General features: G+C 43.7%; 1 protein-coding gene across 3 annotated transcripts; it reads left to right on the top strand.

The window, feature by feature from the left end:
* Positions 1-1047: 1047 nt before the first annotated feature.
* PIP4K2C (phosphatidylinositol-5-phosphate 4-kinase, type II, gamma) lies at positions 1048-12008 on the top strand. 3 transcript variants are annotated; one of them, XM_006897579.1, is made up of 10 exons: positions 1048-1347; positions 3897-3994; positions 5041-5137; positions 5527-5670; positions 9641-9787; positions 9966-10004; positions 10722-10835; positions 11220-11487; positions 11645-11748; positions 11913-12008. In XM_006897579.1, the coding sequence occupies exons 1-10, from the start codon at positions 1174-1176 to the stop codon at positions 11991-11993; spliced, it is 1266 nt and encodes a 421-aa protein (XP_006897641.1). In that variant the 5' UTR covers positions 1048-1173; the 3' UTR covers positions 11994-12008. The 3 variants fall into 3 exon arrangements, with proteins under 3 accessions (XP_006897641.1, XP_006897642.1, XP_006897643.1); XM_006897580.1 differs by having other exon boundaries at positions 3897-3971; positions 5072-5137; positions 11913-11993; XM_006897581.1 differs by lacking the exon at positions 5527-5670 and having other exon boundaries at positions 11913-11993.
* The last annotated feature ends 1377 nt before the right edge of the window (positions 12009-13385 follow it).

Raw genomic sequence — 13385 nt, 5'->3', positions numbered from 1 at the left:
TGGTGTTGGCAAAATTGGAAAAATATCTGCAAAAGACTCAAGCAAGACCCACACCTCACTCCATACACAAAAACCAACTCAAGGTGGATTACAACTTTTTGAGAAAGTGCCAGACTACTTTCCATAATGATTGTACCATTTTACGTTCCCACCAGCAATGGATGAGTACCAATGTCTCCACAACCTCTCCATCATTTGCGGTTTGCTGCCCTGATGAACTTTGCTGTTGTTGCTGGGGTGTGATGGTATCTCAGTTGTATCCAGCCTGCTTTTTTACACTGTTGTTGTATGCCATCGAGTAGGAACTGACCCATAGGCCACCCTCTAGCAGATTTTCAGAGGCAGTTAATCGCAGGGGAGAAGACTGCCCATCCTTCTCCCTCTTTTTACACTATTCTACTTAAAATATCCCCTTTTAACCTATAGTCCAGAATTCCACTCGGCCCTTGACGTCTAAGTCAAAAGCTAAGTATCTACTCTTTAAATCTTCCCTGACCAGCCACATTTCCTTTCTCTGAGTTACTAACATTATTTTATACACAACTCTAGTAGTGCACTTTACCTCTCGTATTACAATACTATCTTTTGGACAGCTAGTGTTTTAGACTCGAACTCCTCAACAGCTGAATTGTCTAAGCCCTGCTTCAATTATGGGAGGAATCAGCACCTAAAACAGTACATGGTAAAAGCAGGTGCTCTTTTAGGTGCTCTACATCTGACTGACGAAAAAGGTATTACAGGGTCATAGGTAAAAATTATTCATTTCCAGGGTCCACCCATTCCTAGCCCTGAATTCGGAAAGAAACACTTTTAGGTTAGCTTTAGGCCTGAGATTATATACTAGAAATTGAACCAAACCAGAAAGCTGTGACTGCAGGGAGTCAAACCAACCCTGACAGCATCCTGGTCGCATCTGGTAGACCCGCCAGGGCGTTCCCAGACGGCGACCCTCGGAGGACCCTGGTCGAAAACTAGGAGCGCCCATCCACCTAGCGAGTGTCCTGGCGGGCGCGCGACGGAGGGGCGGAGCCGGCCTCGCCCCGCCCTGCCCCGGGCTCTCGGGCCAGCCTCCGGTCACGTGATCGCTGCGCAGGTGAGCGCCGCTTCCGGGGTCGGGCGTCCGGAGGATCGCGGCTAGCTCGTTCTTCTACTCGGTCGGGTGCGCGGAAGACTATGGCGTCCTCCTCGGCCCCTCCGGCCACCGTACCGGCGGCGACAGCGGGCCCCGGCCCAGGTTTCGGCTTCGCCTCCAAGACCAAGAAGAAGCATTTCGTGCAGCAGAAGGTGAAGGTGTTCCGGGCAGCCGACCCGTTGGTGGGCGTGTTCCTGTGGGGCGTAGCCCACTCGGTGAGACCTGACCCCTGACGTCCCACCCCACCCGCAATCCTACTTGGACCCCTTAGCTCCTGACTCTCTGGGAGTCCTTGTTTCCAAGACCCGGCTACGAAATCCCTGACGCTATCATTTTCCGCCACGCGCTGTGCTCTCCCTGCCTACCCAACTCTTGGGTGTTGCTGTAGACTTTTTTTCTCTTGTAGACTTACATTGTCTCCCATTTGCCCTTTAGTCCTCCACTCCAGGTCCACCTTCCCCTTCTTAAATCGAGATTCAGCTCCAGAGATTGGCTTGGACTGGACTCCAACTGAGAGAATTGTTGGGGGGAGTGGCTCTTCTGGGTTGGTGGTGTGGTTTCTGGTGAGAGTGTTTATGTGTGTGTGCATGTATTGTAGCTGAACAAAGGGGGCTCATTCTTTCCACACCTTGCTTTCTAGTCCCAGTCCTAGACTTTGGAAGCTTGACTTTATGTGGGGGAAGCTTTATATATCCTGGACTTTCTAAGCCTACTGTCCCTTCCTTTCCTTTCCAGATGCACAGTGTGTGAGAGGTTGCCCCATCTCTATCTACCTCGAGCCTAGTGGGTACTCTGTTTCAGGGTTGTGTGTGTGTATATTTTTGGTCCTGTATGCATCTTCATTGTCGGTTAGAAGGATGGGACTTGATAGTCTTTGTCTAGCGAAAAGACTAACAAGCCCTCGAGGCCCTGGAAACACTACTGTGATGAACTTTAGAAACAGAGAACTTGGAGTGGAGGATATGACCTAGCACTTAGTAGACCAAAGAAGCAAGCTGTGCACCTCCTTTCTGAGGATAGTGAAGCAAAAACAGCCTTCCTCCCCTTACTCAGGTTTGCATTGTCAGGAATATAGTGACTTTGAATTAGGCAGGGAATATTTCAGAAATCAACTTTTCTTGATGTTTTTATAGTTATAACAGGGCTGTGTAGGTTGGAAAGAGGTGAGGAGGGATACAATTTTTGTCATACTCTTAATTTATACCTTAGACTGTTGTTTAGGATCAGTCTTACCCTGTTTGCATTTGTGACTCTATTGTCTGCTCCCACTTGCTTGAGGATAATGTTAATAGCTGAAAATCCAGTGTAAGTTGCTTGGTGTGGACAAAGTTAATGGAGGTGGTATGACTTCTACTGTGTCCCTTCCAGGTGACTCGTTATGCCTCTGAGAAACGGAGGATTTTCTTTGGAAGGGATTGGAATTACATAGAAGACCTGCCTCAGGTTTTCTCAGGGGGGCACCTCCCTCCCCCCGCCACTTTAATCCAAATACCCCATCCTTCAGCCAACACACATTTACTTCAAATGTCTGGAATGGAGAAATTCCTTGAACATATGTCTTAATGATGATTCAGCCTGTTTAACAGCATGTGGGGAGGAGGGGGCAGGAAGAGCTATAGCTGAATCTTAGGCTGGGAATCTCAAGTGGTTCTTTTTTTTTGGTTGTTTCTTTTTCCCCCCTGTGGAATAATATGTTCTGTCCTCTTTTTCTACTGAGAATGGGAGGAGTTAGGTTGTTCTGCAGTGTATAGGATTTAGGTTAGGATGCACTTGATAACCTCTAACAAATGCTACAATAAGGCAGGGCAGACATTCTTTTATTCAGATGATAACACTTGAAGACCACTATATGCCAAACGTTGTGCTTGCTAGGCACCTGAGAGATGCAGAAGACTAAAACGGGCACTTGCCCTTGAAGATTTCACAGTCTAGGTGGGAGAATTTTTATAAACTAGTGATTAAATCATATGGCATTTACACTATTATTAAAGGTGTGTGAAAAGTATTATGGAGTACTAAGGGAAAAACATCTCTTTGGGATTTTTTAGTACAACTACCTCTCACCCTCAGTTTTCCCACTGCAGTTTGTTTAGGGGCTGAGGAGAGCATGTGATGCTTACATTCCTTGGGCTGTGGAATAACTTGACTTTAGTGAACAGGCATCTAATGAGCTCATACCCTCTGCTTGTCCACATTCCCTCTGAAATCAGCTCCTCTTCCTTTACCTTACACATAGGAAAGTGGGAATCTACTGGAGAGAATTGGGTCAGAGGGGGCCAGATGATTTGTGACTGTTGGTAAGGAATTTCCTTTTACATTTCTTCCTTCTTGCTGATGTTGACCCTTCAAGAGTCCCATTAATTCTCTTGTGTATTTTATAAATGCTTTTTTTGTTTTTAATGGCCAGGGAACTGTTTGTCTTGTGTCTGCTGAGGGTATTTTTCCCTTTAGAACTTCTCACAGCTTTAAAAATAGACCTGAGTTGCTTACAGGGTTTGCCTAATATAAAATGTCTGTTGTGAGCTTGAAGTTCCATGGGAGTGGGGGTGTGAGGGGCTGTGTGTGAGGGTTGCTTACTGCCTTCCTGCTTGGGCAGCAGAAGAGGTTGGACATACTCTGTCAGCTCTGTCATGCATGTACATAGCCTATGTTGTTAAAGCAACAAGGTTTAGGCTGTCCTTTCCTGATGCTGCTTGGGCAAAGTATTTGGGTAGCTCTCTTCACTCCTGCTTATTGCCACCATGTTTGTATTTTGACTTATCAGATCAATGAGCTCAGCCAGGTGCCTCCCCCAGTGATGCTGCTTCCAGATGACTTTAAGGCCAGCTCCAAGATCAAGGTCAACAATCATCTTTTCCACAGGTTAGTATAGGCCCTTGTTTTTCCTTAATGTCAGCAGTCTTAGAAGAGAGTAATAAATAATTTTAAACCCAAGATTCAGTGGGTTTGAATGTTTTAGGTTTAGACAGTAACTTGTAATCTAACCTTTTACCACTGCAGAAATTCATTTTTGTGCAAAAGAACCATTAAAATCTCCATTTACCCCAGACCCTTTTATTTACTAATGTTAACCTGGTTCTAGCCCAGCAACTTTATAGAATAAATATGGCCACCATGACTGTTAGCTTTTGATATGCAAACTTAACAATTGCCGCTGAGTTAAAGTTACTCATAAGACACCTTTCAGTGGGTTTTTAGAGGCTGTAAACCTCATGAGATTGCCCATTGTTCTTCGTTGGAGCATCTGGTGGATTTGAACTACCTGCCTTTGGGTTGACAGCACAACTCCTTACCCTCTAGGCTACCAGGGACTCCCTAAGATAAATACTGAGTTCTCTGAGTCTAGTATTAGATGATGCCATTCAAAATGGTGGCATCAATTTTTAGGTTACCTTGAACTTGCTTGAGATTTGGGAAGTGTTGAGATAGACAGTCGATCCTGCCTCTACTTACCCTCCACTTACCACCTAGAAAAGTCCCTTAACCACTCCTTTAAAGGACCTCACATGATTTTATGAGAGTCAGATGAGGTAAGGTGTATGTATGAAGGTGCTTTATAAACTGTTAAATCTGAGGGAGCTCTGGTGCCCTAGTGGCAGGAAGCTGCACTGCAATCCCAGAGGTATGTGGTTCAAATCCAGCAGATGCACTGCTGGAGAAGGAGGGGCAATCTCCTCCTGTAATAGTCAGATCCAACTTGACTGTACACACAAAAAATAATAAAGCTAAATTTTTTAAAAAACAAACTATTCGAATCCACCAGGTGCTCTGCTGGAGAAGGAGGGGCAATCTCCTCCTGTACCAGTCAGATCCTATTTGACGGTACAAGCACAAAAAAAAAAACTATTAAATCTATGTATATGTAATATTGTTACTTTGCTTTCTTGTTTTCAAAACCCTTATTCCAGGGAAAATCTGCCCAGTCATTTCAAGTTTAAGGAGTATTGTCCGCAGGTCTTCAGGAACCTCCGTGATCGATTTAGCATTGATGACCAGGATTATTTGGTGAGAGTCCATTAAGGGCGATGGGTAGTTCTTTCTACTTAGCAACTGAGGAATCCTTGAAATAGTCATACTTGGAGTAATAAGAACCTTGGAAAGTATGACTTTTTTTTTTTTGGAAAGTATGACTCTTGACTTTTTTGAAGTCCCAGGCATCTTTACAAATCTGATAAAAGCTATAAATCCCGTCCCTGGGAAAAATGTAGGTACAATCAGATTTTGCATTCTGTTTCATGCAGTCCATTTATGAAGATCAGATTAAGAACCACTGTTCAACTCATACTCCAGCCTTTCATTCATTTTCAGATGTGTTAAGTTGCCTATTTTTCTGAGATTTGCCTCTCTATGTAAGAAGAGAAGAAAAGAGCCTTTGGCCTGTTCTGTGTACTCAGGTGTCCCTGACCCGGAGTCCCCCAAGTCAAAGCGAAGGCAGTGATGGTCGATTCCTTATCTCCTATGATCGGACTCTGGTCATTAAAGAAGTGTCCAGTGAGGACATTGCTGACATGCATAGCAATCTCTCCAACTACCATCAGGTAAGCCATTTTTTCCCCATCATCATTCTTTTCATCATTCCTGTCTCATACTGAGCTGCCAGAGCACACAGGGAGACTTCTCTGTTTTTCTACTGACAGCCCATTTACTCCTTTAGAAACACTTGGCATCACGTTTTTTGAAGCTAGGAATTGTCCCAAAAAAGGCATGTATGTACCTAATTATGGTTGACTACATAGAAGAACTTAGCTATATTTCTTCCCATCTGATGTTTTCACTGTAAAACCAGTTGATTCATAGATAAAATTTAAAGGAAAATATAAGTTATATAGAAAGTCAGATTAGGTGAAGCATTAATATCACAGATGTTGTTGTTGTTATGTGCTGTTGAGTCGTTTGCTACTCATAGCGACCCTATGTACAACAGCCCTAAACCATGCTCTATCCCATGCCAGTCTCATTGCCTCTGGCACCCCCATCCCGATTACCCCAGTCACTGAATCAATCCACCTCATAGAGGGTCTTCCCTTCCTGCGCTGTCCCTCTACTCTACCCAGCATGATGTCCCTCTCTAAAGACCTATCTCTCCTTACAACATGTCCAAATTATGTCAGGCAAAGCCCCAGAATCCTTGCCTCCAAGGAGCAGCCTGGTTTAATCCTCTCTACGATGACTCTGTTTGTTTTCTTGGCAGTCCATGGTACATTCAATACTCTTCTCCAGCACCACAGCTCAAAGGTGTCAATTCTCCTTCTATCCTCCCTAGTCATTGTCCAACTCTCTGATGTATAACAAGTGATTGCAAAAACCATGGCCTGTATCAGGCGCACCTTAGTCTCCAGAGAGACACCGTCTCAGAAATAAGAGCAATTTGAAGAAAAAATCCAGGATAAGTGCACAGTTGGGATGGTTGGAAGTGAGAAGTCATCGTCATTTCTACCCCTAAATGGGCTCAAGGAAGCCATTCAGTCTGATCATATTAACTTGTAATCCAGGGTTTATGGAATACTTTGGTGATAAAATTACTCCGCCTGAATGTATCTCTACTGAAGAAAAATCTCACCGAAATAAATGAGCAAGAAATGAGTACAGGAAAGACTACAAAAAGAGTCTTTTGTTTATCCAACAAATATTGAATGTCTGCTATTGCTAGGCTCTATGTTAGGTAGTAAAGAAAGAAGTGAATGAAACAGTTGTGGTCCTCAAAGTTCAGAATACTAGACTGTAGCCATTTTCACTCAGTGACAATGAGTGTTTCTCAGTCTAAGGTTCTCTGCCTCTCAGTAAATTTCATTTGTTTTCATTTAAAAAAGAACAAGCAAAAACCTAGGCCACCAGCATTGGTACACAGTGCAGTGTGTGCCATGGTAGAGGTATTTGTAGAGAGTGCCCTGGGGGTACAGAATAGGAATCCATCAGGGGAAAAGGTGCAGTCGAAATGCTCAAGGGTTTTTTTAGTGGAACTGTTGGAGGAGGACCAGGCAGTGTTCTGTTGTACTAGGGTTGCTGTGACTCTGAAACAATTCAACTGCACCTAACAACATAATAACCTTAGGGTCTGACTCATTCTAAAAGTAGTAGTGGTTAACCATTGGACATAATGAATAATTAGAGGATTCTAGACAAAAGGAAACGGACTTGTTAAGACACTAAGCTATAAGAGAACTTGGTCATAGTGAACTATAAGAAATGCTTTATAACTGGGATACAGTATTGTGGGAAAATAGTTAAAGAGCTTATAAACCACACGAAGTTTGGGCTTAATCCTGAAGGTGATTTGTAGGAGTTATGGATATATGATTTAGAAGTATCTTTGTAACATTGTTTTAGAGAATGGATTGTAAAGAGCCATAAAGTCATGTACCACTCAGCAGACTGTGAACAACAGATCTGAACCCTGTCCTATCCTACACTATTCTTACTGTCCCCAACACACTTGGGAGAATCCTGGGAGTGGAGAGACTGAGGAGGAATTAAAATAGTTCAGGTAAAAAATTCAAGGGAGAAAGATGGGCAGTCTCTTCCCGTGCAATTTACAGCCTCTGTAGAAACCCCCTGCAGGGTCAGCTATGAGTCAGTTCTGATTCAACAGCACAAAACAGCAGTATCATCAGGTAAAACAATGATGAGAGCCAAAATTCAAGGCAATCAAGATGGAAAAGAGAAGAATTGTGGGAGTGAAGGCAAAGGATCTTCCACATTCCTGGTTAGCATAACAAGATGCCCATCCTCCAACAGCTGGGAAACATAAAGAGAAACTGATTTCTAGAAGAAGACATTTTTAATTTAGACATGTTGAATGTGAGGTTTCATCGAGGTAGATTCTTAGTAAATGAAAGGAGTGTGGAGTGATATAAAAAGGAAGTTGAAGAAAAATAATAAAAAATTACCCCAAAAAAAAAGTGGCAAGAAGCTGCACTGCAATCCCAGAGGTACGTGGTTTGAATCCACCAGATGCTCCGCTGGAGGAGGAACAATCTCCTCCTATACCTGTCAGATCTGATTTGACAGTATACACACAAAAAATAATAAAAAAATTGAAAAAAAAGTTGACAGAATCATCAGGATCAAAGAACCTGTAAAAAAGAACCTATAAAAGAGACCAAAAGTAAGGAAATGCTTTTAACTATTTATGCCTTGCTTTAGTCTGTATTAGATTTGAGGATAGAGAAGTGGAGTATAAATGGCACTGAAGATGAAGAAGGAGCTCTGATGGCAGAGTCTGAAGTGGGTTGCAATTTTAATGCAAGACCGCGCATCTTCAGCTACTCAAAACTACCAGTAGCTCTTGAGGGAAAACAATAGGCAGTTTCCAGGTAGGTTTTATAGCCTCACAAACCCAGTAGAGAGAGCTCTGGGGGCCTGGTGGCAAGACGCTGCTCTGTAATCTTGAAGGCGTGTAGCTTGAGGCCACCAACTGCTCCTTGGTCAGTTGCCTCCTTTGCCATTAACTGCCCCTGAAAACCTATTGGAGGGTCACCTATGGGTCAGTTATGACTATGGTACACAACAACAACAACAACCAGTAGAGGGTTGTTATGAGTCAGTACTGATTTGATAACATTGAATTGACTTGACAGTAAAAAGAGATATTGGGACGGGAGTGATCAACAGTATCAAGTGCCACATGAGAGTTGAAATATGACAATGACTTCAAAATACTCAGTGGCTTTGACAATTGAAGGATTGGAGAAAGGGTGGTAGATTCATTTCAGAGTCAGATTGAAGGTCCAAGCCTAATTTCTGTGGTTTGAGTTATAAATGAGAAGTAGCAAGTAGAAACACTGGTTGGTGACTAGAGAAGAGTGGCTATGAAGAGGAGGCGATAGTGCTTAAAGGTACTAGTAGCATTGAGAGAGATTTTTTAAAAAATTTAAACTAAATGCCATTATGCACTTTTTTTTTAAATGAAATCTAGTCCACCAAGAAACACACTGGTCTAGATGAAATAATTTAGTTGGTAAGCAGATTGTTGTTGTGTGCCGTCGAGTAGCTTATGACTCATAGTGACCCTATGTACAACAGCTCTGAAGCCTGGTCTGTCTGAGCCAGTCTCACTGATTCCAACACACAAACCCCCATTGCCCCAGTCACTGTAACAATCCATCTCATCTGAGGTCTTCTCTCCTGCGGTCCTTCCACCCTTCCAAGCATGATGTCCTTCTCCAAGGATTTCTAATCCTGCTTCTGTGACTTCTGGGAAATCACTTACATATAAAGAAGATCTAAGATGACTACTTGCTTACCTTCCCTATCTCTGTGATAAAGATGAGAGAAGGTAATGTAAAATTAAAACATTATAAAAATGGAAAAATCAAAGGAGATGGGATTCAGGAATAGTGTGTGTGGATAATAAGGCATCTTTAGGAAGGCCCTACCACTTTAGACCATGTAACTACTCTTGATTCTTCTGTCCCACTCAGAAATGATAGCATTTGAATTCCCATCCCTGGTTCATTTGTGTGTCTCTTCTCACCCTCTCCCCAATTCCTTTCTTCCCTTCCACTCCAGTACATTGTGAAGTGCCATGGCAACACATTACTGCCTCAGTTTCTAGGGATGTACCGTGTCAGTGTGGACAATGAAGATTGCTACATGCTTGTTATGCGCAATATGTTTAGCCACCGGCTTCCTGTGCACAGGAAGTATGACCTCAAGGTAAGGACTGGATACCTAGGGCTTCAGGAGATAACTTCTGATGACCTGAAAATGAGGGCGGGCACTGGGAGATTCTTTTTAAAGGAAAGAAGGCTGTGGATTTCAGTACTTTTCTTAGGAGCTGGGTACTAATTCTTTTAGCCACTTCTGCTGACTTGGTCTTTGGGTCTCTCCACAGGGTTCTCTAGTGTCCCGAGAAGCCAGCGATAAGGAAAAGGTGATACTAATTTTAGGTAGTAGGGTAAGGGATGGGGGACAGCAGATGAAAGGGATTTTCTTATGATGAAAACTGCATTATCCCTAGGGAGTAGGAATCACTTCAGTTCCTTTTTATCTTAAACACACTGTCTTCAAGTCTCTTCTGACTCATGAAAACCTTCCATCAGATTTCCGAGGTTATGGACCTTTATGGGAGTAGACTACATTGTTGTTTTTCCTGAAGAGCAACTGGGGGTTCAAACTACTGATCTTTTCATTAGCAGCCCAACACATAACGTAGTTCATCACCAGGACTCAAAGAAGACAGCTGCTTTGTCACCAGCATAGGTTATTTCCTATGAAATGTTTGGGGATATTGAGGATGCTACATTTTAAGAACAAAATGCATCTCTCACTCCATACTCTTGTTTTACAAGCAACTGATTTAACTTAATAAGAAAAAGCATGAATGTTATTGACTGAAAACAATAAGCAGAGAGAGAGTAGTGGGTTATGATTCAGGTTACACTCAACAGTGACTGATGAGTCTGGGGGAGCCACTGGAGATGAGAACAAATTAGAGCAGCATTATGATGTGGAATCCCATGTGAGGTGAGCCATCATGTATCTTCCTCAGAGGCCATTGGGTTGGAGAATAAAGTCCTAGAAAAGGCAGGGTTCTTTGAGACTTTGCGAAACAAGATATATTCCACGACATTCTTTTACCTGTCCTCAGGTTAAAGAATTGCCCACTCTTAAGGATATGGACTTTCTCAACAAGAACCAGAAAGTTTATATTGGTGAAGAAGAAAAGAAGGTGTTTCTAGAGAAGCTAAAAAGAGATGTGGAGGTGATGATTGGGGTGCTCTGAGGAATGGCTTTGTTTCCCATTTGTGTGTTCCCTACAGGTCAGATATATCTTTCCTATTCATAATATGAGGGAGTTTCTCCCTTTCCCTTTATTCTTCAGACCCTCTACATGATGGGAAGTTTAGTAGTAGACATGAAAGACCTCCCCCAGAGTTGGCCCATGGAGCAGTGGTTGGAATGAGCTAAAAGGATGATATTAGATAGAAAATAGGACATTTAAGCACAAAAAATTGGTGGTATACTTGCCACTTATACATTTCTGTACCCTTGGAAAGCCCTAAAAAATCAGAGGTGTGACTATAAGGGTGGTACATGGGACTAGGGAAGGAGATATGGGGTATCTGATTGGTCATTCGGGTCTCAGTTTCTAGTACAGCTGAAGATCATGGACTACAGCCTGCTGTTGGGCATCCACGACATCATCCGGGGCTCTGAACCAGAGGAGGAGGGACCTACCCGGGAGGAGGAGGCAGAAGGGGAGGGGGACTGTGGTCTAACCGGACCTCCTGCGCTGGTGGGCTCCTATGGCACCTCCCCTGAAGGCATCGGTGGCTACATCCATTCCCATCGACCTTTGGGTCCTGGAGAGTTTGAATCTTTCATTGATGTCTATGCCATCCGGAGTGCTGAAGGTAAGAGGTCCTCAAAACTTTAAGGGTGGGAAGGGTTTTTCCTTAGAGGACAAACCAGGGTTATGAGTAAAGAGTGGTGTTAGCTTTTTTAAAAAATAAAATTTGGCTGGTTCCTGGGGCAAGGGCATCAGAACTGTATGTTGGTCTTTCTTGCCAGGGGCCCCCCAGAAGGAGGTGTATTTCATGGGTCTCATTGACATCCTGACACAGTATGATGCCAAGAAGAAAGCAGCTCATGCAGCCAAAACTGTCAAGCATGGTGTAAGAGTTCCCCAAAGCTTTTCCTTCCTGTACCATCCTCCTCTATTAGGAACTACTGGCTTGACTTGTCTTGGGAAGAAAGAGAAATGGGGTAGCAGAAAGATGATGAGGTGAGGAGGAATGGGTACGGGTGATCTAACACTGTTCCATATTTCCCCTCACAGGCCGGGGCAGAGATCTCCACTGTCCATCCTGAACAGTATGCTAAGCGGTTCCTGGATTTTATTACCAACATCTTTGCCTAAAAGACTCCCTGACTCCATGGTGACTTGCTGCTTTATGTTCAAGGTGGTGGGGTTCTGAGAGGCTTGGAGGAATTCATCTGGCCAATACTTCTTTTCCTCCTTTGCTAAATTCAGACAGCAGGCTCCTTCTATCCAGATAATTCCATTCCTTTGCATTGACCTTTCCTGACCCTCAAAAATATATCACCTGTTTTTCCCTTTTTCCCCTCCCCCCAGAAAATCTGTGTGCTTTATTAGGACGTTACTGTTGACGCTCTCAAGTGCCTTGATCTTTGTAAAATGTCCTGTTGTTTCTGTGAAAGAGAAGGAGCTGGGGGGACAGGGTTTTTTGCCATCTTCAGAACCTGACTGGACAAATGGACTTGGTTCAAGCAGCTACTCTGGATGCACTTTGCTGTGTGGAATGAACTGAGAATATGAATTTTGCTGATAACTTTATAGAACTCACGTGGTGTGCTTCTATCCCAGTAGGCCCTGGGATGGAGAACATTGAAGATACGAGTGCAGGCATGTGCACATATGATGAAATAAATGGCCAATCTTGTAACAGAGAAGGGGTAAAGAGTAGTCAGCAGGCTGGCTCCTCATAGAGGTGGGATCCAAGGGGACTCATGATTATGTAGGGATTTAGAGAGGATCTCTACCAAGGATTGGCTACTTTCTAATCATTTCCCTTAGTCCACTTCTGTCTCCACTCATCTGTGTTTCTGGGTGCAGGAATCCAGAGATGGCCAAAACCTGGTCACGGTATTTGATTGTTGCTGCTCTTCACCAAAGCCTCACTCCCCTCTAGGGCTTGAACTCCCTTCTGTGGCAATGTGGCTAGTTCTGGAGGCTGGGATGAAGGGCTAGGGGTGTGAGGTCCATTATCATATTTAGTTTATGTCTTCCTTTTTAGTTATCCTTGTGGTTTATTCCCAACAGAAACGATTTCCCCACCTGAGGTCAATTCTTGTCATTTCAAGAGGATGGAGTCATGAGTGTGGGACCCTCCCCTACCCCCTGGAGGTGTGTGCCTGTCACCTTTCCTTTCCCCATCTCTCTCAAACCCTTGTCCCAGTTTGAGTTGTCATCATTCTTTTTTGTCCTGTCTTAAACTGCTTTGTGCCTCCCAGGAGACAGATGGCCTTTGTCATCTTCACTCTCCACCCCCAGAGAGGAGTCAGAGCCATAACTCAATCTACACACTCACACCCCCGCGCCCCCCCCCAGGTAGTTGATACGTGACATTCTCAAAATATAGAGGACACCAAATGAGATGCGGTAAGCTAGGCTGTCCTCCCTCCCCAGTGTCTTTGAGGCTAAGGCAGCCATTCTTGCTGTCTGCCATCCCCCTTGCTATCTTCCATTTCACTTGAGGTTTCAAAGTAAAGATGGGCACCAGGCCTGGAG

Source organism: Elephantulus edwardii, unplaced genomic scaffold (genome assembly GCF_000299155.1).
Source record: "Elephantulus edwardii isolate Elephantulus edwardi_28Jun2011 unplaced genomic scaffold, EleEdw1.0 scaffold00212, whole genome shotgun sequence".
Classification (NCBI taxonomy): Eukaryota; Metazoa; Chordata; class Mammalia; order Macroscelidea; family Macroscelididae; genus Elephantulus; species Elephantulus edwardii.
Note: the sequence above shows the minus strand (reverse complement) of the source record. Positions and strands in the feature narration are given on the sequence as shown.

What these genes read in the sequence shown, in the direction of transcription:
- PIP4K2C (XM_006897579.1), top strand. Translation starts at nt 1,174, where the DNA reads ATGGCGTCCTCCTCGGCCCCTCCGGCCACCGTACCGGCGGCGACAGCG. An exon ending in TTGATGACCAGGATTATTTG is followed by an intron (nt 5,138 to 5,526) that starts GTGAGAGTCCAT and finishes CTGTGTACTCAG; the next exon opens with GTGTCCCTGACCCGGAGTCC. An exon ending in AGCTAAAAAGAGATGTGGAG is followed by an intron (nt 10,836 to 11,219) that starts GTGATGATTGGG and finishes TTCGGGTCTCAG; the next exon opens with TTTCTAGTACAGCTGAAGAT.